The sequence below is a fragment of the Rhamphochromis longiceps genome, linkage group LG10 (assembly GCF_057381845.1).
Source record: "Rhamphochromis longiceps isolate RC_006_pf linkage group LG10, R_longiceps_female_GT1.1, whole genome shotgun sequence".
Classification (NCBI taxonomy): domain Eukaryota; kingdom Metazoa; phylum Chordata; class Actinopteri; order Cichliformes; family Cichlidae; genus Rhamphochromis; species Rhamphochromis longiceps.
The window spans coordinates 21,633,813-21,661,222 of NC_140566.1; the positions used below are offsets into that span (position 1 = coordinate 21,633,813).

General features: G+C 40.9%; 1 protein-coding gene across 2 annotated transcripts; it reads left to right on the forward strand.

Annotated features, from left to right (window-relative positions):
• The first annotated feature begins 301 nt into the window (after positions 1 to 301).
• On the forward strand, positions 302 to 26,380 carry crebrf (creb3 regulatory factor). 2 transcript variants are annotated; one of them, XM_085420925.1, is made up of 10 exons: positions 302 to 444; positions 7,156 to 7,363; positions 11,489 to 11,614; positions 14,240 to 14,415; positions 16,571 to 17,727; positions 18,195 to 18,392; positions 19,847 to 20,036; positions 20,255 to 20,328; positions 20,643 to 20,762; positions 23,750 to 26,380. In XM_085420925.1, exons 3-10 carry the CDS (start codon positions 11,504 to 11,506, stop codon positions 23,866 to 23,868), a joined length of 2,145 nt encoding a protein of 714 aa, XP_085277051.1. In that variant the 5' UTR covers positions 302 to 444; positions 7,156 to 7,363; positions 11,489 to 11,503; the 3' UTR covers positions 23,869 to 26,380. The 2 variants fall into 2 exon arrangements, with proteins under 2 accessions (XP_085277051.1, XP_085277050.1); XM_085420924.1 differs by having other exon boundaries at positions 7,156 to 7,356.
• Positions 26,381 to 27,410: the final 1,030 nt, after the last annotated feature.

Sequence of the window (27,410 nt, forward strand, 5' to 3'; positions counted from 1 at the left end):
TAGCGAAACACGATTCCCAAGAAACACAAAAAATCTAAAGCTTTCTAAATAAAATGTAAGAAATTAAAATAATAATAAAAATTATAAATTTGGGGATAGTTTCTTTTGAGTGCTTGGTCTCAGTTTTCTAAAGCAGACAGAAGTCTAATAAATTGTTTATTAAATAATGAGCTGAACCTCCTCAAGAAAGTGGGAAACAATGGTGAAATGTTGCAGGATGTTAAGGTCCAGCCTCGAGCTGCTCTCCCATTGGCCCTGCGGCGCACCACGTGGTAAGGCAGTCACGCGCTTTCCAGGAACCCGTCAGGAAGAAGAAAAACAAAACAAACCCGAGAGAGCTGTAACAGCGTGCGGACTCCATTGAAAAGGGAACGTTATTATCTCTAACACGGGACACACACGAGGTCCAACACCGAGAGAAACGTGTGTGGGGGCGTCCTCAAAGTGAGTACGACCGTTTTTCATCCGTTTCGGGGAAAGTTGGGCTTGGCAGCGGATGGGTGTTTTCATCGCCGCGGCGGATTAGCTTTGAAGCTAACTGTCGGTCGGTTGTTGTTGTGTATCGGGCTTCAGCTGGGATGAGGAAGGGGGCGGACGGAGGCCATACTGACTGAGGCTGCAGCTGAAAAGGAAGCGAGACTGTCCAGTTCCGCGTTAAAAACACAACCAGAAGGAATAAAACACGAGCTGTTTGGTTGTTGTTTTTTTCTTCTTTTCTGTTTTTTGGACCGCAGTTTGTTGAGCTCCTGTAGGAAGTGGAGAAATGTGGCTAGCTAATGCTTTACGACGAGCTCAGGTAAATTTCGATCACCGAGCCTAAAAACCTGTCCACAAAAGACAGACTGTTTAGCTGATGTAGTCCTCTAAGGTGTAGTGGGTCAGTTCCCAGAAGTGACTGATTCTGGATCAGCGTGGTCAAAAGTGTACTTATGTAAGAAGATTGGCTTGAACTCTACTTTAAAACTACCTACAGTCATCCTGCACGGCTTGGAATGCACTTAAAACTACACAGCATGCCTTTATATGTGTGGCAGAGCAATTGTAGACTGTTTGGAGGTGTATTTGTGGTAGGAAAAGCCTCGGTAGTCGCGTGAAACCCCTTCTACTGTGACTTTTTGCAGGCAGCCCGAAGTCTCATTAAGGTACACGCCCCCCAATGCACAACACATCGAGAGCAGCTGGAAAAAAACTCGACACAGCCAGAAATTTCCATGTGGTTGAAGGCAAACAGCAGACTTATATTTTCACCGAGGAAATGGCCTTAGTGACGATTTATTAGTGTTATTATATTACTTTGGGTTTTCACCTTGATAACTGCTTTATAGTTTATCGTCTGGATTGGGCACTTAAACGTTTGATTCAGTGTTTCTTCTTCGATATAAATGACTAAACGTGCCCCAGATTGAGTCGTACTGCAGTGCTGCGTTGAGGTTTTGTGGTAGGTGGTGGATTTTACTTTAAATATCTGTGAAACACGGTTATCTAGGCCACGGGCATGTAGGCCTCCAAGTTGTTTATCTTCTGCCTCAACCTAGGCTGAATCCAGGCTGTTTGTGATGAAGCAGCTCGTTTGATTGACGGCTGCGACGGCTATTCCAGGACACGTAGAGGCGGGACATATTCTCAGCTCGGCCAATGGAGGATTGGGATTACGTGGGTGTTGGCACAGAATGGTTAGTTTGAGGCTTTGTTTTGCTTTGCTGAGGATCTGTGATGAGTGCAGTGACTGGTGAGATACTGGTGACATTTATGGGTTTACTGGTGTTTTGTAATAGGCCATTTGTAATGTACACCACTCCGGTATACTCCGATTATTGTTTTGATGCGCACGCTTTTGCAAAACAAATGCATCCACCACGAAGTGGTGCAAATATGTGCATGGAAGACATTTAGTAAGAAGCAGATAGTATTTGCGTCTTTGTGCAGGGTTGATGTTACAAAGCTCACCCTGCATTCATCACCTTTTATCTGTGCTTGATTTTAGTTATGAGTGCTCCTTTTAACAGGATAAAAACATCTGTGTTGTACCATACAGTTATCAGGCCATCATATGCCTCAAATGCAGGGTAGTTTAAAAAAAATGCCTTCAAGCATGAAATACTGATTTTATTTGCTTTTATCATAAATAATTTGAAACCATATGTTATTGAAAGCAGTGCTTTTCATGAACAGGAGAAAAGGATCCTGGATAGCAAAGTAATTTTACCATTGAAGGAATGCTGGGATCAGAGCGCGTCAAACCTAATTACCCAAAAGCCTGTCCTGCAGTGCTGATAGTGAACTTGAGATTGATTTGAAAATATTTTAGACTCGACTGGTTTATTGGGGATCACCAGATTTAACTGTTTTGTTTGTTTGTTTTTTAAATTGTTTGTTTTTTTGAATTTTAACTTTGTTTGTTGCAATCTTGTGACTGCTTTAAGACCTTTAAACAGCTCTTCTTTCTGTATAGTTTCCAAATGATTCACGTTTATCTACGCCTTTCAAAGCAGGCCTGTCGTGGCAGGAGAAGAGGAGGTAGCTGAGTCGCATGAATTTTTGCCACAGTGGTATGCATTATGTTTGTCTGTGACAATCCAATTAATTCAGTTAAGTTTCACGTCTCGTTTTTTTCTTCCGATCACGTGCCCGTCCAGCACAATGACTCTCTGTCCTTCTCAAAGGCAGCCAGCCGCCCTGCAGTTTTGGAACTGCTGTGTTACCTGTAATCTTCTTGCAGGTATGACGTTGTGGACTAAAATCAAACATCTGAAGTGAAGTAGGCGTCAGCCATCAGTGCTTATATATAGTGAAATGATTGATGTTTGTCAGATGCTGAATGCAAAGATTACTGAGCTGCAGGGTTAGTGAAAACACTGTCATAAGATTCAAGATTCAAAGTGTTTATTGTCATGTGTCACAAGAGAAAAGGCATTTCTTTGTGCAATGAAATTCTTTCTTTGCTGTCCACCCACAGATGCCAATTAATATATACAATAGAAATAGAACATATAAATACAAATAGTACAAATAAATAGCTGAAGACAGAAAAGGAGACAAAATATGGAGATTTGAAACAGACGTGTGCAAAAGAGCTATAGCTTAATATGCTGGCTTAATATATAAACATATTCAATTTAAAAAAAAGTCTCTGAATCTTCCCATGTGAAGTTGCTGCGTTAGCTCTTTCTCCGCATAAAGACAACATTTTTTTGCAGCTTTGAAAACCTTTAGGATTTGTATCTGGTTTTTCTGTGCTGCATAGGCAGAGACCATCCTCACTAACTTCGTGTGCAAACCCTGTCATTTTGTTCTATAAGCAGGCTTGAAATATGATAGAAACCTCTCAGTTCAGAAAAGCGAAACAAGAGTTAAGATCTGTTCACTGCGGAGGATGCTGTGGTAAAAGCTGCTCAGTGAACTGAAATCAGTCTCAAGATTTAAAAATCAAATCCTTGCTCATGCTGAAGTTTAAAATAACAGTTTTTCATGGAGTTTGTAAAAAAACTGAACATTGTTTTTCTTAAAAATGCATGAAACTGATTTCCAGATATATAAGAGCAGAGAGAAAGAAATAGATAAACGTCTGTTGGTACATCCTTAATAAACACAGCTGCTTTTCTAATGTTGGTATATGTTTTAACATGGAAAATCTCAAGGTGTAAGATAGTTACCTAAATGTGAAAAGCAACTTAAAGTTATTAATATTTTTCTCTGTCAGAAGACAAACACTGTGATCATTCATCACTAGATGATTCCTCTGAATGGCCGACACATAATCAATAATTGCCAGCTCTAGTGCCAGCTCTGTGCCTGTACCACTTAGTCGTAAACTTATGTATAAATAAATAATCTCCAGCCTTTAAGCACAGTTGCCTGTCAGTGAGCGCTCATACCTAGTTTTCTTATACGACTTATGGATTGGTGACCTTTTCTGATATTTGCAGACTTCCTCACATGTCCGTGCTCAGAAACAGACTGCTGTCTCATGCTTGTTATCACTGTAGGGATCATGGGCTGACTGCTATCAGTAGGTAACTCATTCCAAATAAGACACTGCTGACTGGCCTACTTGGACCACGTCCAGTGTTGTGGAGAACGAGAGCTGTTTGCATGATAGCGCAGCTCATGATTTGAACTCAACACTCAACTCCCCCCTTTTTTTCTTTTTTTAACCCTCAGTGCACTGAACTAATAGGGAAGAGAGGAAACAAACACCACTGGGTTTTAAAAAAATGATTTTTTAAATGCTTTTTTCCACATATAAATGTCTGAAGCTTCAAAGTTAATGGTCGCCTTTGAACGCTACTTTCCCACAAATCTATAGATTTAGTCTCAGCACAGTGACACATGTTGCACTCTCACACTTATAGTCACGCTTTCTGTTTTGCTTTTAATTTTAGTAAATGGTTTTTGGTATTGAAAATGCAGCAGTTTCGCTATCGGCTCATTATTTGCTATCGTTTTAATCATTCAGTGCAGTGATGAGAAACGAGGAGCAGGTGTTGTTGTTACTTTTTAAAATTTCCTTTATTTAACCACAAGTGTAATTATTGAAAATCGCCAAGGCCAAGATGGGTAGCAGGTCAATCAGCAGTGGCTACATACTCTAATAATGCACACATGAATACACAGCAAAGCACACAAAATAAATATACACACATAGGTGAGACACATACATTATAAACATTAAAAATAATGCAGCTTAAAACTTGAGAACATGTTTTAAATGTGGGGGAAACCTTTGAGAGAGGTTTAAAAAAAATGATATCAGGGATCTTAAATATTACCCATAAATAACAGCTGGCATTAAGCAGATACACCAGCGTTATGATCAGTTTATGACTGCAAGGCTTACCTTGTTATGTTTGCTTCAGTCATGTGGCCTAGGTGGGTCTGTATGCTGCTTAAATGGGATGAGACATCTCAACATGTGTTATTGTTAAAAGGATATGCTGGCTTGGGCTACTCAGTGCACCACAGGTGTATAAATGGTGCAGGCCAGTGTCTCCATCTGATGGGATACATTTTTAAAATACTCAAATGCAAGGCCCTCTTTCTGAACTATGGCCAAAGTCTTCTTCTGAAGCCTGAAAACAGAGCTGTGCCCAGATCAGGTGCAGAGTCAGATCGTCTGAATTACAACGTGCTAAAAGGTTGTTTTGGTATTTTGTTGACTTCACAAGCTTTAATAAATACTAACAGATCAGCTGTAAAATGTTGCATTCAGTGGTATTTTTCTACTGGTTGACATTTATATCAATCACCCAGTGTTTGTTCATTGTACACAGAAACAAAGACAACTATTTTAAGCATTTTGTAGACAAGAAACCATAGATTTGCAGTGAAATAGCGCTATGACCAAAAAAGCCAAAATTAGTTGCCAAGAGTTGTTATAGAGAACAACAATTCATATTGTAAAAATGGTGTAAAGCGTGTGAGCAGAATGATGCAGCCAGAGTGCATCCTAGCAGCATAATCAGAAGTCATTTACATTACTGATGGTGAGTGCTGTGTTTTATTACTTGGTCTGGATGGGTAAAAGCTGACCCTGAGTTCAGACTCAACCGAGATGTAAACATTATGCTGCAAAAGAATCTGACCTGTTGAGCGACTTTTTCTATCTTCATAGCAAGCCTTATAAAAGAAAGAAAGAAAATCTTTAATGTTCCCAAAAGCAGCCTTGGAGAAAAAACAGAAATGATTGAGCTCGTACAAGAATGCTGATATAAGCGGAGGTTGCTGTGGCCTTAAATAAAGCTCAGTCCTAATGTACAACACCTAATGGAGGCGCTTTTATCTCTGAAGTCCAACCAAACAGAGAGAGGAATTCTTCTTCTGGGTTCTTGCAGCCTGCCACGGTCGGTCATAAATATCTGGCTCTGCATCACAGCCTGTGTCACCCACTGGGTAGTGAGTTGGATTAAACTGTGCTGCTGGAAAAGATTCAGTGCTACTTCGACTGGATAACGGTGGCTCATTTTCCACATGTTTTTGAGGACCTCTGGTTGTGGACACGGGCTTTCTGTTTCCCCTCTGTGATAGCAGCGAGTTTGGATTGATGCTGTTGTTATTGTTCAGGCCATATATGTCATCACTCTGCTTTTTTTTTCTAAACATGAAACCAGACACAGCTGCCCAGGAAGGAAGTGCACATCATGATATGGTAATAAGAGAATTTGTATTTCAGAGGAGGAGGAGCTTCCAAATGGGTGACCAAGGTGGTTAGTGTGTATGTGTGTGTGCAGAGACTTGTTTACTCACATGTGCATTGATGTTGGTGAAGGTGTTGCTTTTACAAATGCATTTGTCCCAGAGGCGTGCACGGCTGTGTATTTTTTAAAAAAAATTTTTTTTGCCCACTTCCTGTCTCTATGCAAAAGCGTGTATACATAGCTCAGGGGTGAGAAGTTCATTTGCAAGAGGAAGTGATGTTGTTATCTTGCTCAGAGAGGAGTGTGATTCGTGTGTGATATTGTGTTGACAGATTGCTGTTGGGGTCGTGTCTCCACGCAGACTCTCGTGTGTTTGCTATGCAAAAGCAGCAAAAGGACCAAAGATCAATCTAAATGTTGCCATCATTTGGTGATGCAAGAAAGTGAGCGAATGACAAACAAGCAAAGAATGAACCAAGCTTGATGATGGTGACGGAGGTAATTAAAAAGGTTGCAGCTAAGCTTGATGCGCGGTTGACTCAGAACAGATCAGATTAACTGTGAGCGATTGCTTGGCAGCATTTGAGTTTGACAAAGAGGCTGCTTACCGAATGTTTGATGAGGACAGGGATCAGAAGGTGGCACAAATTTGGTAGAGCGTTGCTGTCTACTTTTCGGTGCTCCGTTTATAGTCTCGAGTCATAGAGACTAATGATCTTTACCCACAATTTTTAGTATTTCATGTGTGTTTTTCTTGCTTGCATCAATTTTACATCATGCATCATTTATGTCACAAAGTTATTTCAGTCTGCTGAATATTTTGGCTGTTGTTTGATGAAACAGAACCGAATTGTTTCTGTATACTTTATTTTGTCGTTTGCTTTAACATTACACAGTTTACCATCCTGCGGTTTCGTTTGAGAACAACAACCAAACACAGCAGCTGTGGTTAAAATCTACTTCTTTGTTTTCAACTCTTTTGATTTTAATACTTGCTCTCTGTGTGTTCTTCTAACCACAGACCTGAAGCTTACCAAGAACCGCACCAGACCACAACAGACCAGACCTGACCAGGTTGAGCCCAATTATTCACAGTCTCCCTTTCCCCCCCCCCCCCCTTAATTTATTGTGCTGATCGGACAACCTCACACCACTGGGACTGGACAGGAGACCCAGAGGTTCCCACCACTGGAGCTCTAAGCTGTGCCTGGCAATGCCTCAGGTAAGAGGTACGATAGGAGGAGGGGAAATTGTGCTGTCGCTGTTGTTGATTTGTTTTTTTCCATTAACCCATAAACCCACGAACAAAAAGTGACTTGATTTTTTTTTATTTTTAAATGGTCTGAATGAACTCTCCACAAAAATCTGAGACAAAACTTCCTGTGAGCAAGTATGCAAAACACCTGTGGACAGACAGAATCGTAGATGTGAAACACGGTTCAGGGGCTTGAAAGAGGAGAGTGACTGACCCCAGTGCTGTATGATGTCTGTAGACCCTGCATCCAAACAGCTGCTGAAGCCAGATGGGCTGACTGTGAGCGACTTTCTCAGTCCTTCTAAAAAAATAAGTGCAGAGTGCCAACTCTGAGCAGGCTTTAACATTTTTGTAATTCTCTGCGGTGCCGAATTAATAGCAACGTAGCAAAGTCAGCTCCCGGAAATGATGGTGTCAGCCTTGACAGTGTTTTTTTTTTTCTTTTTTTTTCTGCTGTTCTTTTCTCCTGTTTTATTATTCATATTAGATACCACAGGGACTGTTTGTTTCTTAGGGTTTTGTGGTATCTTGCAAAATGTGCAAGTATGTTGTGATTGCAGCGCGTCTGTAGCTGCAATCTTATCAAATAATTCCCTCAGCTGTTAGAGTGAAGAACAGGAGATGCTGGTGGTTTGTTGGGCTGAGACACGTGTTTAACTTCAGCGCTAGAACAAAAATAACAACAGCAGCTCTGGAGTAATATCTGTAGATGTTAACTTTATTGCAGATATATTAGTAATGGGTTTTATTTTAAATTGCAGGAGTGTTTTTACAGTATTTTCTATTGCTGATGGAAGTTTTTTTTTTTTTTTCCTTGATGATGATGATGATGGAAAAAATCAGACAGCTATCCATTATTTTGACATATTAGATCACTGATATACTGAATGTAACATGATTTTTTTCTCATAACCTTTAACTACAATATATTATTCTCTGTCAAAGTCATGGAGCATGTCTGGGAGCATTACAGGGTAGCAGGTGCTGTTGCTTCCTGATGCACCTGTCAGTAGCCATGTTTGTGGGTTATACTGATTATTAATCAGATCGGTGTGCACGCAGACACTTCCTCTGATGTTCCAATGGTGGTAAAATTATTCTCACTTTTCATGTCTGTTATGTCGTGTTTCGGTGTCCAGTGTGGCAGTAGAGGGGGAGCAGAATAAAATCACATATGAAAAGTTGTCTGTATGAGGGAGCGGATGGAAAAAAGCCTCCCATTCATGTATTTGATTATGCTTCAGTGCCCAGCTTAAGTTTGCTCAGTTCATAGTTGCGTGTTTGGGCACAATAGCTGCAGTGTTTTTGGTTGTTTTTTTGGTTTTTTTGTGTGTGCTCTAAATGCAGAAAATTTTTTTATTTATTTATTTATTTGCTGTTGACATGAGACATGACTGCACAGTCAGTGCTTTATCTTTTCTTTTCTCTCTCATAAATGCACACTGCTTTCTGTTTTAGTTTTTAGTATTATTGTTTATTGAAATACATCTAATGATTATAGGAAGATTGAATGACAGATAATTGTATTGTGACTGATTATATTATGTAGGAATGATGAGATGCAGAGTCGGTCAGACTATTTAAGAAGTTGAGAAACAGCATGAACTCAATATAAAAGATGGACGTAGCCTTAGGATGTCTCCCGTTGGTTAGGCAAGACTCATCTCATTCAAGATCCCAAAAAGCTGATATTATGTAAAATATACAGAAAGAGTATTCAAGGATTTGGCAGTCATGTAAAACTTTAGGATTAACAGTAAATGGTATGAACGCAATTTTATGCTATTAATTGTGAGGGGCAGCACATGGGGGCAACAATAGACTCACGATTGGGTATTTGGAAAAAAAGAAAAGAAAAAGCTTTTTTTTTTTTTAAATTAAGGATAAGGAGGTGATCACCACTCTGTGAAAGACTGCGTGGGCAAATTGAGCATTTATTAGTGTCACATTGCAAAGACCTGGATAATGTAATCATGTACAGTACAAAATATCCCTAAAAGATTCAACAGATGATGTTGAAATCAAGGCAATATTGACTGGTGATGAGGGCAGGGATAGCTCAGTAGGTAGAGTGGTGGCCCCATGATCAGAAGGTCGGGGGTTCGATTCCCCTGAACAGCTACCCTGAGGTACCCCTGAGCAAGGTACCGTCCCTACACACTGCTCCCCGGGCGCCCAGTGGCTGCCCACTGCTTCACTGAGTGAATGGGTTAAATGCAGAGAGGGATTTTCCCCACGGGGACCAATAAAGTACACTTTCTTCTTCTTCTTCAGGCCTTCGGACAAACAAACAAACAAACAAAACGGCAGACATGACTTTTTTAGTGCAAATCACAGCGTGAGCTAGGGAGCACTTCTGAAACCCACTGTCTGTGAACACTGCATCGATAAATACCAGCCTGTTTTGCACAGGTCAAATGCATTTGTGATGTGATGCATCTGGGAGGTGCATTGGTAACTTGCACTTCTGTGAAACCCTTTCAAATAAGACAATGTCAAACCGCATTCTGCACATATTCCAAGAGCACAGCTCCGTAGCAAAACAGTCCCGCTGGTAAACTGGTCTGTGTGCAGCAAATGATAGCTTCATCTATCTTTAGAAATTGAAGTCAGCTAAACTGTGAACTTACATAATTCAAATAACTGCACTCAAGTCGGATTTGTGTGTCCACTCAGCTGTTGTACAAACCTTGATCATAATGACACAAAAATACACACAGAAAACACCTGTAGCTTCCTCCGTCTAGCTTATAATAATTCCTGGCAGAATTGAAAGTATGGCACACAAAATGTAAAAATAATGGTAATAACTTTAGTTTTATAGCACTTCTATAGCACAGTTACAAAGTGCTTAACACTTTAGATAAAACCACACACTAAAGTCAAGTATACATGTTCAAACATATTGTCTTACATTCTTTCCTGCATGCACATGTTGAAAGAACGAGAAATATATGGGCGAAGGTCCTTTAAAAATGAGTTTTCATCAGTCGGTTAAAACAACCCACAGTCACAGAGCCGACAGGCTGAAGAAGGCTGTTCCACAGTTTAGGAGCTTTATCCTCAAAAGTGCGGTCACCTCTAAATTTTAACATAGGAGGATGAAATAGTTAAGAGACACTGATGAGATTATCGGAGAGGAATAAGGTCTCAGCAGCAGCTCTGCTGTATACACAGGGTCAAGGCTCACTAGAGCCGGTGAGAACAGCAAACTCCTGGCACATCGTTTTCAGACCCCACGCGGTCTTTCGCTACTCACATTAAACATGATATATAGGTCACTTAGATAACTTAAAAATGTTCTTGTTTGGCTTTTTTTCTGTGTTTTATTTGTTCCTCAGTAAATCGGTTTGGCTGAGATTAAAGTTATAGTTTTTACACAGCTGAATAAACATCAAACAGAAAACTGATTAAACAGAAGTGTGAAATGGTAGAGAATTTACTCCAATGTCCTGTTATATTTTAGATAGCAAGGAGCAACGGCCGAGTTTATTAAACTCCACCGAGACAATCTGCAAATTTCATTAAAAGTTTAATAAACTATCATCTTGTCTTTATTTTTGGTTGACACATACCTAAAACACTTCAGGCTGTAAGTTAATGATAGCTATATAAGAGCAGATGCATGCTGGTGCAATAAGCTGTAAGTTTTACGTTCAATGGATGCATGCTTTGATTAGTCGACTAATCGACAAAAATAATCGGTGACTGTTCAACTACCAAAATAATTGTTTGTGGCAGCCCAACTGCACAGCAATTGTAGGAGATACATTTGAAAAGAGTAACATAAAGAAAGAAGAACTGGACCAAGGATTGAGCCCTGAGGGACACCACATGTGAGGGGCACTGATGAGGACATGTAGTTATTAATATGACATCTGAAGTGTCTTTCAGATAGTAATGATTTAAAAAAACAACAACACACATCTGATAATATGACAACAAACATTACAGAACAATATTCTTTTAAACAATAATCTTTTAAAAACTGAGCAACATTAAAAGGAAGACAAAGGTTGAACTGAGTTTATCAGATTTTACTTGTGTTGCTGTGCATTGTTGTTTAATCAAGTGTTCCCCCCCCCCGTGTTTGTTGCAGCCCAGCGTCAGTGGGATGGAGCCTCCCTTTGGGGATGCCTTTCAGAACTACTCGATTGCTGACCAGGCTCTGACCAGCACTGAGCTGCTCGCCACCAGCTCTGACCCAGATTTCATGTACGAACTGGTGAGTAGACACACACAAAGACGTAAGACCTTGGTAACCGTGCTTTGAATCCGGCTTCTTTTCGCATCAGTCACAGCTGCTCATGCTGAGCTGACACTGAGTTGCATCCAAATGAAGGATCCGAGTTTAAAGGTCAACAGCAGCAACTCAATATCGTCCCCCATCACAGTCACAACAGCTTTCTCAAATAAGAAGAAGTTATTTTACGGCAGTGAATGTGTGTATATACAGTTATATTGATTCTTGTTAAGTGCTACAGTTGCTCTAAAAGACTTATATATATTTGTCAAAAAAAATCAATATAAACACTGAAAGTCACCAAGATTATTCTAAACATACATACTCAAGTAGCTGAGCTGTAAACTAAGAAGGTTTTGATTGTGCTAAGCCACATTTATAGATTCGCCAGTGGAGACCCAGTCTCTGCCGGCGGGGCTTGATCAGACACAGCTGCTCAAGGGTCAGCTTGGCCCAAGCACCCCCACAAATATCAAAGATCAATATAAGGTTACACAGCACACTGTTTAAGGGGCCACAGAGCAGGAAAGCTGCAGGAAATCCAGTATCGTTCGTCTGATTAAAGGAAACCATATTATAAATGTTCCAATTCTTCTTTTTCTAACCTAACATTGACTTCAAGAAACCTTAGAAACCAAAGTTATTTCATCAGTTTAATTTCTCAATTCAGCATCTTTGCTTCGCTGGTCTTCTCCTGTAAACATTTCAAATTGTGCAACTTGTTTGACAATTTGTTAAATCTGTGTGCGATGTCTAAATAGAAATCACTGGAACAGTCAAGCCAAACTGAATCAGGGCCTGTCATGTAGGGACTTTGCTGATCTGAAGTTGGTGGGTATAAATCGATTAATTTATTTTTCAGCCCGAGTTGTCTTTGACAAGAGTGCAGTGGCACAACAGTGTTACTGTGGTGAACTAATATGTCCCTAGGCTTTTAACATAACACATATAAACAAGCCAAAGTCATTTCCTGTGATGATTTTCACACAAATTATCAGCCTCGCAGTTGGTTAGTTACGGCTAGTTATTAATTGCAAACAGAAAAACAGGCAGGATATCATTTGGGATGAAACAGAAGGCACTTTGGTTTTCTGGGACGCTTCCGTAGAATGAAGCTATCATTTATGTGATAGATAATACCTGTCAAACCATCTGCTGCAATGGCAAAAGGACTTCTTCGCCAAGATTCACAATTGAAAATATTGAGGTCGGACGTGATTCCTCACCATTTACAGGGATTATTTCAGTAATGGTGAGAAATCCTGAGGTTTATAGAAACGTTTAATGAATGCTGCCGTGGACTCGGCTTAACTTCCAGACTGGCGTTTATCAAAGCAGAGACTCGTGTCTAATTGTTTAGAAACTGTCTGACATTTGCCAGGCTCACAGGCAGACGATATGAAGCACCGATCATGTTGTCAGCTGCAGGTGTCTGCCTTAATTTACTGTCCTCTGTAGACTAAACAATAGTGATTGACTGCCTCACTCTCAATTTCTTTCACCCTAGTAACCCATTAATGAGATGATGGTGTGCAGGATGACCTTCCATCTCCTTTAGTTAGTTTGTTTATCATTTGGTGTGACACCCATTTATTATTAAAGCAGCACTAGTTAGTCAGGGTGCAGAGTTTTCTAAGCTATTCAGCACAGTGGGGTGTTTTTTCTTCTTTTCTTTAACAAGAGTATTGGAAATCCTGTCTGGGGCTGCGTCAGCATCTTCTGCCCTTTTATGCAATCCCAGACTGATTTCACAATGTTGACATCAGAGCTCTGTGGGGGTTGTACCATCTGTTGCAGGGCTCCCTGATCTTGGTCCTTTCATGCAGGTTCTTTATGGCTTTTGCTGTTTGGGACCGCTGTGTAGTGAATTTCCAGACAGTCAAACACCTGGTTGCTGGCATTATGTGGTGGCTTCTTATCATAAATGTCTTTTATGAAAGTTAACTAAATCATTCAATAATGAAATCTAAGCTAAGTAGAATTTCATACAACATCACTTACCCTACCACCTGCCTTGATCAGCTCTCTGTCTCTTTAAACACTTTGGAGGACTTTAAAGGTCTTTTTTTTAAACTCAACAAAGCATTTAATTGTTACAAAATCTCACACAAGGTCTAATCATCAGATAAAATGAAACGGTGGCACTTCATGTCCAATAGGTCAGCATGACTTCAATGTGAAATCTTCACTAGTCGGTGCCCTTGACTCAGTAACAGAAGAGGAGATTGTGGGAATATTACACATTCAGTTAGATAGTGAAATGATGACACTGCATGGCTGAAGTTTAGGAGGAAGGTGGTTGGTGGTTTGATCTCTGGCTGCTCCAGTCTGCATGCCAAAGTATCCTTAGGCAAGATACTGAACCTCAATTTGTTCTCCGATGCTTTCATTGGAGTGTAAATGCATGACTGTTGGAAAAGCATTTAGGTAGAAAAAGGTGCTCATATGAATAAGGCATGTTGTATGAAGCACTTTGATTAGAGTAGGACCAGTCCATTTACCATGATCCTTTGTGTCTGGGACAAGGACATGCACTCTAACTTTACAGATCATCCTATCCTATAACAGCTGCATGGAGGTAATTCTTTAATTTGCTGCTCTCTTCAGGACAGAGACATGAGCCACCAGCAGAGCCCCTGTGGGGACAGCATTGTGGGGGTCGGGGATGGAGGCAAGGAGGTTGAGGGTTGCGTGGACCAGCTAATGGGTCTGGGTGAATGTGAGACAGTCTGCAGCAGCTCGGCGTTCGAACAGTGGGACTCCTACTGGGAAGACCTCACCAGGTACTTATGATTTATTCATGTGTTGCAGCTTTTTTTTTTTTTTTTTTTTAGGCCATGTTAAACAACAACAACAAGTAACTGACACACAAAACTTTGACCTCTTAAACTCTGTGAAGCTGGTTTGGTTTGTAAATGAATAACTAGCAGATACTTTATATAGTGCTTTTCAAAGAGTCACAAAGTGCTTTACAAAATCCAATACAGAGCATACAAAGCCAGGCTTAAAAGCAGCAGAAAAATGGAGCAAATCACTGACTCTAAGAAAGAAGCGAAAACGAGAAGCCTTTAGCAACAGTTGAAAATGCATAGGTCACATATTACATGTGTCAACTTGAATATTGAAATCATACAGAAACACATCCAGTGTTTGATCAACAAAGTCCCGTAAAGTTGACTTGGTGGGTTTTTGTGTGTGTGATAGTTTCTTATAAATTATGTAATTTTAAATTTTTCTGTCTTTGCTTTGAATCACGTGGGTTAGCTGACGGAGCAGAAAGTGTTGAACTATTATGAGATGCATTAACATGTTGTTGATCTGGTTTATTTTTCATGTCATTTGCTGCTATTAAGATAGGTAGGCTTCCTGTATTTTTTTAAACTAACATTTAAAATCTGAAACTCACAGTTATGCTGTATTTTTAAACTATTATTTAGATATTTCACCATCATCTTACTGTGGTCACGCCAGGTTTGTAGTATGAGGAGGCTGTAGTGGGCCCCTGCTTTTTATAAGCTTGCGATTGATGATACGACTGATTTTAAGTTAAATCTGGTTTTAGTTAAATCTGTTGTTACGTCTTTCAATGAGCCTCATGAGAAAGGTCAGAAGGCTTTGAAGGTTTGTACAGAAGTAGAACAGTAATTGTGAAGGCCTGTCCTTTTGGTCTCAAATAGACGCAGCAGATGAGAATTTGAAGCAGATAGTCGGTTAGCCGGGAGGCAGGAAGTGGTTTAAGAGGCCTGTAAACAACAAAGTAGCTGGCTGCCGCAGTCTCCTGGGGTCTCAGGTGATGCTCCGTCTGTCCTGCAGCTACCCTGATGTTTTGCTGCCAGAGTAGCTTGTGTACTCCCCTCCCCAATGTTGAGTGCAAACTGAGGGCAGACTACTGTCTCTGAAAAACAAAGTCCATTAAAACCGGGGTGGAATAGTGCTGGTTGTTGCAGGGTTTGAAAAATCTGCTGCATACAGACTTAGGTTTGGGTTGTGCCGAAGTGGAACAGAGGAAACTGCTGTATCTTTTTTTCCTAATGTGCAAACCATACTTTCCAGCTTTGACTAAGAATGTGTGTTTCGGCAACTTCAGATTAATTTTGTTATATTGTTGTGCTCTGGTGCACCAAAATAACGTTTGGTGCTTGCTGGTCTTACCAAACTATAGTTTTCTTCACCGCACTGAAAGTGCTGAGAGAGCCTCAGAGCTTCCTGTTTATATCTTGTGGCATGAAGAGGCTTCACTGTTATCACTGGTTTCTCACTGAAGTTACAAACTTTAAACTAAGTTAAAAGTAAAGTTGAAAAAGAAAGTTGAACAGTTACAGATTTTCTCTGAAATGTTCCAGCTTGGAAAAATGCATTTGTCTCAAGCTCTGCAAAGATAAAAGTGAAAGTGGAAGAGTCACGCTGTGCTGTGCTGTTTAACTGCTATATGACTGGACCATTGCCATCATGTGACAGGCTGCCATTGCAGTTCTAAGTAGAGACAAGTGCACTTCCACATTTAGCATCCCCTCTGTGGGGAAAACAGGTTTTCACTGCAAGTTGCAGTAAATGAATATTTCCATTACTGGTTTTGCTGAACATTTCCAATATTTCCCTTCAGTCAGTTACTCATCTTCAAGTTTCATATATAACAGCAGAGCATGAATGTTTAGCATGCTGAAATAGTGTTTTAGTAGTTTTTCATGAATAATAACTTGTAAATTCTAGTTTTTCTCTGATGATCATGTTGGTCGGCTGATTATTGTATTTGCAGGGTCATTTGCATGGTAAAAATGTGCATCAACAAGCTAGTATTCTAAAGATTTAACAAGCTTAGGTTATTCAAATGTAGACAAAAATAGGAAACAGCTGCAATGCAAAGATGTAATGAAGATACTATGACAAGAAGGCGAAGGTTTCCACTGTTGCTAGTCTGTGTCTCTCTGTATTTCACAGATACACACGGCTGGCCAGCTGTGATATCTGGGGCACCAAAGAGGTGGACTTCCTGGGATTGGATGACTTCTCCAGTCCTTACCAGGACGAGGAGGTGATTGGTCGAACTCCGACGCTGGCTCAGCTCAACAGTGAGGACTCACAGCCTGTGGGTGAGACGCTCTACCCTCCCGCTGACCTGAGCTTGCCCCAGACTCAGTCATCCCAGCTTCCCTGTCACAGTAAGACTCTCCTGGTCCCCGGCCAAGGATCAGGCCCTGGCTCTGTTCAACCTTCACCAAGCTCCACATCCTCTTCCCGTCCTTCGCGCAGCCTTCTCCCGGACTTTCCTGAAGGCTCCCAAAGAGCAACCAGACCTGTTCCTTCCAGCACTGAGACTATGGCTAAGACTCAGAGCCACCTCAGTCTCACCCAGGACCATGGTCATGCTCAAATAAAGCCCATGGTGCGTGGAACCAAAATGGGAGCCCCAACTTCCTACAGCTCTGACTTTGTACGCAAGGCTAAAGTCCGTGTCAGTGCTGTACATAAGACCCAAGCGGACATGCCTCCCCAGACGGATTTTGAGAGGTCAGATCCCATTCTACCTCTCTCCCAGCCTCGAGTTGAGAAAGCCTCTACTTCAGCAAGTGCCGCCTTAGTGGGACTACCTGGTGCTGCCGCCGCCAGCTGTTCGGGTGGCCTGGCGAGCTTTGAAAGGAGAGTAGAGGGGACAGCGAGGAGAGAGATGCCTGTAGGCAGGTCTGCCACTGTGCCTCAGCTGGTTGAGGCGAGCCAGGCTCTGGAGACCAGCACCTCTGGGCTGGTGATCAGCGATGGTGTTTGCAGCGGGGCTGGCAGTCTTTTGGTTGTTGAGGGTACGGAGAAGACCAAGGAAGAGGAGCACAACTACTCTCTCTTCATGACCCGCAGCAGACTGGGCAGCAGAGGCCACCCGCAGACAGAGGAAGAGGATGAGGAGGATGAGGAGGATGAGGAAGAGGCAGAGGCAGAGGAAGAGGAAGGAGATGGGTTGGAACTAGAAGACGAAGACCACGATGAGGGTTTTGGCAGTGAGCATGAGCTGTCTGAGAATGAAGAGGAGGAAGAAGAGGAGGAGGACGAAGACTACGAAGCAGACAAGGACGATGACATGAGTGACGCCTTCTCTGAGCCAGGTAGCTACTCTCTATTTAAAATAGTTAAAGTGATTTTTATTACCTTTATTTTACCAGGTTGTCTGATTGAGATTACAATTTCTTTTAAAAGAGAGACCTGATCAAGATAGGAGCTGTACAACCCAAAACATTGAAAAAACTCTACACGTACAACATAAAATATAAATCCACAACAAATACCCATAACAAAAAGCATTAAAAAATTAAGTGGCTAAGAGTGAGGTCAAGTAATTTGGACATGTGAAAAGGCATGTGTGGTCCCATTTTCAGTAACTATAATCTCATTGAACGTATAAAAAAAATATGATACATTGCTACATTACAAGCAGATGATTACAGTATTGTGTTACTTGGTATTTGGTGTCACCACAATACTGAATACACAATACATCCTTTTCTTTGTCTCTGTCTCTGTTGCATTAATTTCCTCCCCTTCCTTCTGTGTCTCTCTCTTCTGCCTCCGTCAGGCTGTGACATGGAGCTGATGGAGGACATTAAAGGGCTCACAGCAGGAGTCTCCAGCCGAAAGAGAGGAAAGCGCCGCTACTTCTGGGAGTACAGCGAGCAGCTCACCCCCTCCAAACAGGAACGCATGCTCAAGCCGTCCGAGTGGGACAGACACACGCTGCCTAGCAACCTGTACCAGAAGAACGGGCCTCTCCACGGTACTCACACATGCACAACTATATGCGCATGCAGGCATTATTAAAGTCTCGCTTTGAGCTTCAGTTTTATATGGAATTAAATAATCTTTTGCATTTAAGTGTTTCCGACATTTTATTTTACATGCCCAATATCGGCATAAAAATGATCGTATACGGCTTTTAGTGGATAATGCAGAGTGATCAGAGACAGGCTGGTTGGATCGGTTGGATTTTCCACAGCAGCAGCTGTGCACAGCATGTTGCAGTCATGCTACAGTTTGAGTAATCACACTGGAGTTATTAAATAAATTAAAGATGTATATTTTATTTCACACATTAAAGGACTCCTCTGTTTGCAGCAATGCAGCAAACTATTTGTCTTGTATCCATATTCTTATTTATTCAGTGTTGTAAAGGGAGTTCTTTAAGTTGAATAAAATGACTCATGTTGGATTTTGATCATCATAGTTTCAGGCTTTTAAAAGTTAAGGTCATTGTCAAAAAGTTGCTGTTTGATGATTAATAATTAGGTTATTAATGCATCCCCACACCTGTCAGACCCACTGCAGGTTACCAGCTGTTGGTGCGTAGAAAATCTTTATTTAAAACTAGGGCTGTGCTATATGACCAAAATCTCATATCCCGACATCTATCGTCCCGATTACGATATAAATCACAAAAATTTAACATTTTCTGTAAATTATGTGAATCTCAGGCAGCTCCACTTGCGTGAAGTGTTTCCAGCAGGGCGTCGTGTACCTGTAGTCGAATGTTTTAACCGATGCATGAAACTATACATTTTTAGACATAAGTTGTAACGGCTGCCGTTTTCTTTGTGAGTATTTATTACACGGCGTGCTGCAGGGAAAAGCCTGTTCTAACGTTTGACTCTAAGGTTTATTTTTTAGCACCTGGCGGCTCTTTTTTACTTCTCATCCGTAAACACTCTGCATACTCTTTCGCGTGATTCAGTTTATTTTGAAAAGTCTCAACAGGATCTTGAGCTTTATTGTGAAAGGTTTATGTAGAAAATAAACAAGCGGACACGCAATGGTTTTACCGTCGTTGTTGCTAACGACAACGCATAAAAGCAGGCGCTTGTCCGTCCGTAGTGTGGTTATATAAAATATAAGAGAAAGAGAGAACTTTAAGAAATTAATATAGCCACTACAGTGACCATCAAAACGATGAAAAAATATTGCCGTAAACAGTTTATTTTGCGACACCACGAAACAAACGATAGCGTAAAATGAAACGATAGACGTTTTTATATCGTCATCCGATATATATTGTTATATCGAACAGCCCTATTTAAAACCAGATCAAGCAATTTAAAAAAACAGAGGTACACTTGCAGTTGGCTGGTTAATTTGAAGTACCATGTGCACAACTAGTGTTTGTTCATGTTTTCGAGAACTGAAACATATAAAATGCGATTGATGTCTAACTCCTTTGTTTTGATGATCTTTACAAAGGAAAATACATGCTGAAGAAGTCTCGCCGCACAGATGTGGAAGACCTGACTCCCAATCCACGCAAGCTGCTGCAGATCGGCACAGAGCTTCGTAAACTGAACAAGGTGATCAGCGACTTGACTCCTGTGAGCGAGCTACCACTGACTGCACGGCCACGCTCTCGCAAGGAGAAAAACAAGCTGGCCTCCAGGTAAACCACGCATTCATGTGTTCGCTGTGTACACATGACAGCTGGAGAACAGCCATATGTAAAGTCCTGATGACTGCAACAGTATTATTTTCAAAAGGCTTTACCCTCTCGAGCCTGATTGTAATAAAGATGCTGATTTGAAAATAACCTTTGTTTCTCAGTGAGATCCTCTTTCCTCCTATTGATTAGAAACTCTTCTTTCTGTCTGTGTGTTTCAGAGCTTGCCGTTTAAAAAAGAAAGCCCAATATGAAGCAAATAAAGTGAAGCTCTGGGGACTCAGCACAGAGTACGGTACGTTGGCTCTGACGCTACATGATCTAAATCTTTACTAGAAACAACATCTGCATGTATTTTTTCTTGCACTGTTGGCAGTTCAACGGAAACTTAATAGACAATGATGACAGTGACTGTTATGACATTTTACTTTTTTCTTTTTTTTCTTTTCTTTGTCAGATTAGAAATAAGATCATGATTGATAAGAATAACTAAATAACTGCTCATACTTGTCACCAATTTTAAAAAGAATTGTTACAGTGTCTAACCAGAAGACAAAAGCACAGAATTTTTTGTGAATAATCTGTGGTCAAACTGGTGTTTTCCTGCAGACCGGCTGTTGTTTGTGATCAACGCCATCAAAGAGGAGATAGTGGAGCGAGTGGAGGACTCTTCTCCGCGTCCAACCAACATGTCTGACACTCTGGAGAGACTCATAAAGGAGACACTTGGTGAGAATCGAAAAGAAACACAAGTTAAGCCCGTATTATGCTTTCTGGGGTTTTATCACTTTATTTTAGTGTTGAAGCTTTTTCTTTATACATGCAGATGTTCTGCATATTCACAAAGCCCAAAATCCATGTCAACAGGAGTTTTTATCTTCAGTGTGCCTCAATTGCTTGAAACAACTCGTGAGTCGTGAGGGAAAAGATCCCTGGCTGAAAGTAACATTTAGACAGCATCTGAACACATACAGTGTCTCACAAAAGTGTGAGTACACCCCTCACATTTGTGTAAATATTTTATTGTTTCTTTTCATGGGACATCATTGAAGATATGACGCTTTGATACAATGTAAAGTAGTCAGTGTACAGCTTGTGTAACAGTGTAAATTAGCTGTCACCTCTAAATAACTCAGCATACAGCAATTTATGTCTAAACCGCTGGCAACAACAGTGAGTACACCCCTAAGTGAAAATGTCCAAACTGTTCCCAAAATGCCAATGTTTTGTGTGGACAGCATTATTTTCCAACACTGCCTTATTTTCCATCACTATAGAGCTTCACAGGGTGCCACTGGGATCCTCTTCCACTCCTCCATAATGACATCATGGAGACACATTTTGCTCCTCCACCTTCCATTTGAGGATGCCCCACAGATGCTCAATAGGGTTTAAGTCTGATGACATGCTTGGCCAGTCAAGTACCTTTACCCTCAGTTTATTTATCAAGGCACTGATCTTTTTGGAGGTGTGTTTGGGGTTGTTATCTTGTTGGAATACTTTCCTGTGGCCCAGTTTCTGAAGGGAGGGGATCATGCTCTTCTTGAGTATGTCACAGTACATGCTGGAATTCATGGTTCCCTCAATTAACTGTAGTTTCCCTGTGCCAGCAGCACTCATGCAGCCCCAAATAGCGACGTCCCACCACCATGCACCATCATGCACCATCATGCAAGGCAAGACACACTTGTCTTTGTACTCCTCACCTGGCTTCCGCCACACACCACTGACATCATCTGAAACAAATAAGTTTATCTTGGTCTCATCAGACCACAGGTAATCCCCCCTTAGTCTGCTTGTCTTCAGCAAACTGTTTGGAGACTTTCTTGTGCATTATCTTTAGAAGAGGCTTCCTTCTGGAATGATAGCCATTTGATGCACCTCCAACCTCTGCAGCAATGCTGGCAACATCTATTTTCAAATGACAGCCTCTGGATATGACACGAGCACGTGCACTCAAGTTCTTTGGTCAACCATGGCGAGGTTTGTTCTGAGTGGAACCTCTCCTGTGAAACTGCTGCATGGTCTTGGCCACCGTGCTGCAGCTCAGTTTCAGGGTGTTGGCAATATTCTTATAGCTAGGCCGTCTTTATATAGAGTAACAATTCTTTTTTTCAGATCCTCAGAGAATTCTTTGTCGTGATGTGCCATGTTAAACCTCCAGTGACCAGTACGAGAGAGTGCGAGAGCAATTCAACACACCTGTTCCCCATTTGAACCTGAGACCTTGTAAAAGTAACGTCTCACGTGACACCAGGAAGGGAAATGGCAAATTGGACACAATTTGGACATTTTCACTTAGGGGTGTACTCACTTTTGTTGCCAGCGGTTTAGGCAATAATGGCTGTGTGTGAGTTATTTAGAGGTGACAGCAAATTTACACTTTTGTTCAAGCCGCACACTGACTAGTATCTTCAATGTTGTCCCATTAAAAGATTTGACAAAATATTTACAAAAATGTGAGGGGTGTACTCATGTTTGTGAGATACTGTCCAAATGCAAGCACTGCACTAAGCTACATCTTTGCTATCATAATGACCGCACAGCTGAAACGGTCACCAGACATCATCAACAACACAAATATAAAATCTTTTTGTTTTTTGAGTCGGGGACAGTGCAGGAGCAGGACGGCCGCCATCTTGAGCGGCCGAATATTTCTATTCAGGACTCTTTGTCTCTGGTTACAGTTAGTAACCGACACTCTCTCTTGCCTCTTTTGCTGGGCTAGCTGACCAATCTGATCAGGCTGGGTTTTATTAGCATGTGGAGACTTAACTCTTTACCCCATAAAGACAACATATCATTGCCTCCTCTTAATAACATGTTTTACACCTCAGTATGTATTAATAAACACGTGGTTTGATGACAATTAGAATAGTTTCTGGGGTTTTACAAGAGTAGCTGCCGAGGCAGAGTCATTTTGTTCTGTAAGGAGGCCTGAAATATAACAGAAACCTTTCAAGTGAGAAAAGAGAAACAAGGGTTATTGCTTGTAAGCTCTCAAGGCGTAAAGAGTTAAAGATACATTTTTAACTTTTAGTACAGCTACAGCGATTTTCAAGGTTAGAAAAACGAATGTTCTTTGAACATTAAACCATGTAAAACCTAAAATGCAGGACCCCAAATGAAATCGTGGACCTCTAAGTTAGCATAATATGGTCTTTTTACAGTTGACTGGCCACCAATCAATGAGATACTGTAGTTTACGGTGACTGTGAACGATGACTAAGAATAACTTAAAAAACATTTTAAAGACCATCAGAATTAAATTCATTGCAAAACTATCAAATATATTTGATAATGAATAATTGATATAATCAATGATGTATCAAAGTGATAACCACAATAAATAGGCAGATGCATTGATTATATTTATCACCATATTCAGTCAGCTATAACCTTCACAATTAGATAAGCTGAGTACAAGCATACAGCAAAATTGGAAGCACCGCTGAGCTTGGTGTATACAGACAAACATAAACAGTCCTCCAATTAAATAAAAGAGTAATAAAGATGCTTTCTACGCAATGAAAAATAAAATCAATAAATAATAATAAATTAATAATCCTAATGATAGCAGCTTTAATGGCTCAGGTAGGCAGTGAAATTGATCGATACAGTAGACGTATTTTAGTTCAGTTGAAAGTAAAAGTTAACTTTACTTTTAGTATTTAGTATAAACATGTTCTAATGTATCTTTGTATCTGTGTGTGCAGTGCCATCACCTGTTGCTGGGCAGACTTCAGACTTCGTCAACAAGATCTTGGAGAACACAGGACGCGGCGATCCCACTGGCGGACTGGTCGGCCTGCGAGTCCCCACCTCCAAAATCTAGACAGGCCGCCTTCCACTGAGAGCAGTGGACTCAGTATTACGATCGTGCTGTCCTGTTGTAACTATGCTCCCCTCTGCATGCCCCTACAACCCAGACTTTCATGCACATTGTTAGTCACACAAACACACATACCACTTCCTGTGTGTAGGTATGTGTGCTTGTTTTTGCCATGTCATCTGTATGGCATACACCCTAGCTTTCTGGCTCTGCGCACTGCGTGCAGAATCAGCGCATCACAGTTCTCCCAACTCATTGTGAACGTTCGTTGGGGGGGAAAAGCGCCTCTAAAAGCAAGTGATGGTTAGGTGTATAGCTAATAGCACGTCCTAAATCCACTGGTGATGATTAGATGTGTTTAACATAGCATTGTGTAGGGTTGTTTCTGTTGGAGGCTGAGACAAACAGCCGCATGAGCGTAACCACTGGAATACTTTCACACGTTTGTTTGAGGTTGTAGTGACAAAGGACGAATTTACATGAAAAAAGTTCCAGTTATCATTTCTCAGAAGACTTTCACCTCACAGGGCAACAAAAGTGGACTTGAGGTTGTCAAATGAACCCAATCGAGTAAAGCACCTTGATGAAAATGGCCTTGTAAGCTGCAGTGGAAAAAGCGGCTTGTTCCGAGGCGTTACGGGGTGGCAAGAAATATTTTGTATTGAAGGCCTAAATATGTTCATGCCATCCCTGCGAAACAATAAAGCTGAGAGTTATCATTAGAGCTTTTATTAAGCGAGAGGCGTCCTGCTGGTTTGAAGCTCGTGTCAGGCAGGAGGAAGCTTAACGGCTCATAGTTGACCATGTGAAGAGGAAGCGCATGTAGCATGGTGCTTTTTGGCCTTTGTGCTGGTTATAACTGGACTGCGTGGAACAGACCAGTGTGGGATCAGACAGAAAGTGAGGAAGATGATGATGGTGGTGCTGTTGGCGGCGATAGAGATGACATAAACAGTGATCCATCTCCTCCAGGAAACTGTAAATAACTGTGTCTCCCAGCGAACGGCACCGGCTTCCCTTTTTTGTACAGTAGAGATGACCAGGCAGTTTGGTGTGTTCATACTAGTGTTTGATCAGAGTTCTATTCATTGTGCCTTGTGTATGTGTGTGTGTGTGTGTGTGTGTGTGTGTGTGTGTGTGTGTGTGTGTGTGTGTGCGCGTCTCCGTAAGAGTGAGTGAGTGTGAGCGGGGCTGAACGAGGAGAGGTGATCGGCCAGAACTCCCAGCCTAGGAAAGGACTACTTATAGCGAGTGCGATGAGGGACACGCTGGTGGAGTTTGTTGTGTCTTTCAGCTGTTTCGAAGATATTCTGAATGTACATAAACAAATGGAAGCTCTTGTCGCGTGATGCCACAGAGTCTGTGTATATAGGAGGGCTCTGCAATAGATTACTTTTGGTTTTTGGTACTTTCGTCTTTGGGGGTTTTGGGGGGGGGGGGTTTAAGGATGACAGATATTTTTCTTTTAGAGTTACAAAAAAATATTTGCACACTATCTTTTGATTATGTTTTGTACCAAAGACACATGCAACGAAATGGCGACCAGCCAGTTAAAGTAAGGTTTTGCACAGCTTACCTGACGCCGTATTGAATGTAAGATTTGTGGGAGGGTCAGGGACTTCATAGAACTGTGAAATTAGCTTGGGTCCAATTCTGTACAGAAAAGGAACATTCATTTGCTTCTTCTTCTTCTTCTTATTTTTTGAATCTAAAATTGAACCCCTCTGTTGGCTTCTCCAGTAGATTTATTGCTTAAGGAAGCCCTTCATTCCTGAACTGATTCCTCCCTCCACCTGCTCATTGTGTTAATGGCGCTAGCTAGGATGAATACCAAGAGTGCTACTAGATAAGCTATGTTACAATTTTCTTTTCTTCTTCTTCTTTTTTTTTGCTTGTTAAAATTTCTCAAACAGTAACCAAAATCTTGTGTTCCTGTATCACTTGTTTGATTTCTGTATGTAGATGAGGTCTATAGACAAATATATTAACTGAATATTGTACATAGAAACATTAATGATATATCTATGAATGGTGAAACGCCACTTTTCATGACAATTGATTCATTTTTAAGCATGACACATTTCTAAAGCCTATCCTTGCTTTGAGAAAGTTAGAGTACAACAAAAAACCCAACAGAAAAACCAAAAAAACATGCTCTTGTTATATTTTTGTATTTTAGCTGCCTGCTAGATTTCCCGTTGGTTTGGGAGTGTTTGTTGGTCACAGGTGGAGGTGTTTGGCTGATGGTTTGATCTATAAGCTCCACCCTTTCTGTTATTCTTAGCTGGCTGATTTGAAATACAGAGAATCAAGACAGGATTTATATAAAACACAATGCCGCGAAGTGCTGGTCTACTTTGAGGGGTCTGTGAGGGGGAACGTTGAAGTGCCGCTGTCGGCGGTTCTAGCGTGAGAGCAGATAAGGAGCGAGATACAGTGTTGTGTCAGATGGTGTAAGAAAGCCAGAGCCATCTGAGTGTGGCTGATCTGGATTCAGCGCTGTCGTTTAGATTTTCATGCATACAGCAGCGTGCAAAAGTCTCGGCGCAGATGATCTAACTGATCTAAACAAACAAAAAAAAGACGAGCAATGTAAAGAACTCTAATCATGCAAATTAATAATCTACATATAATACTCGGAATCAGTGTAACAACAATTTAAAAAAAAATCTGGTTGACACTCAGTTTTACTCCAAGCGGCATCATTACTGCCACCCACTAAGCTGAAGTAGATTTATGTGGTCGCCTTTTTTTGCTGAGGAAATTCAGCCCTAATAAGAAAGAAAATACACTTATCAGGCTACAGCTTCACCTTTTGGTGTCATTTTGATATAAGAGGAAAATAAAAAGATAATCATTCCATCTTTAACTTTATGCCTTTTCATATTAGTCCGCTATACAGAGTAAAACTTGCCCAGACTTTTGCATGCTGTTGTATTCTGTCTTGAAGAATGAAGCTGGTTGAATTGTGTATTTTCCTGAGATGGTCATCGCTGCCTCTGACCTTGCTTTGCTGAATTGAATCTCCATTAGTCATATCCTTCCTGACTGGTCACAGACATAAAGAATAACTTTGGTTACCAGTTACGGTAAAGTCCTTTAAGGAGATGCTACCTATTCTGGGAATGTTTCACAATTCAAGCAGAATTGATTTATTTGGAGGTCATATTAAAACGAGAAAAATGTGAATTTGACAAAGCTGAATTCAGACTGGCGTGACGTGAGTCTGCTGATGATAAAGTTTGTGTTGTGTGACTGAATAACAGCTAGTGCTACACACACACACACACACACATATAGATTTTTTTACTGTTTTCCGTTCCGTCTAAAAAGGGAGAAATGGTGCTTTTTCTGAAACTAGAATGACGAGTATCCATGATTCATATTTGATTCTTAGACTAGTTGTAGCCTAATGACTTGCTCTCCCCTTACCGTCCATAGCTATTTTCTTAGTAGTGATTCAGTTTTGTAAATAAACTATAAGTTAATATGTATCTTCTAAATGTTAAATATATGTATAGAATACTCTATCTTATATGTTTAAA

Coding starts and splice junctions, on each gene's coding strand:
- crebrf (XM_085420924.1), top strand. Junction 11,615..14,239: donor CAGATTTCATGTACGAACTG/GTGAGTAGACAC, acceptor TGCTCTCTTCAG/GACAGAGACATGAGCCACCA. Junction 20,763..23,749: donor ACTCATAAAGGAGACACTTG/GTGAGAATCGAA, acceptor CTGTGTGTGCAG/TGCCATCACCTGTTGCTGGG.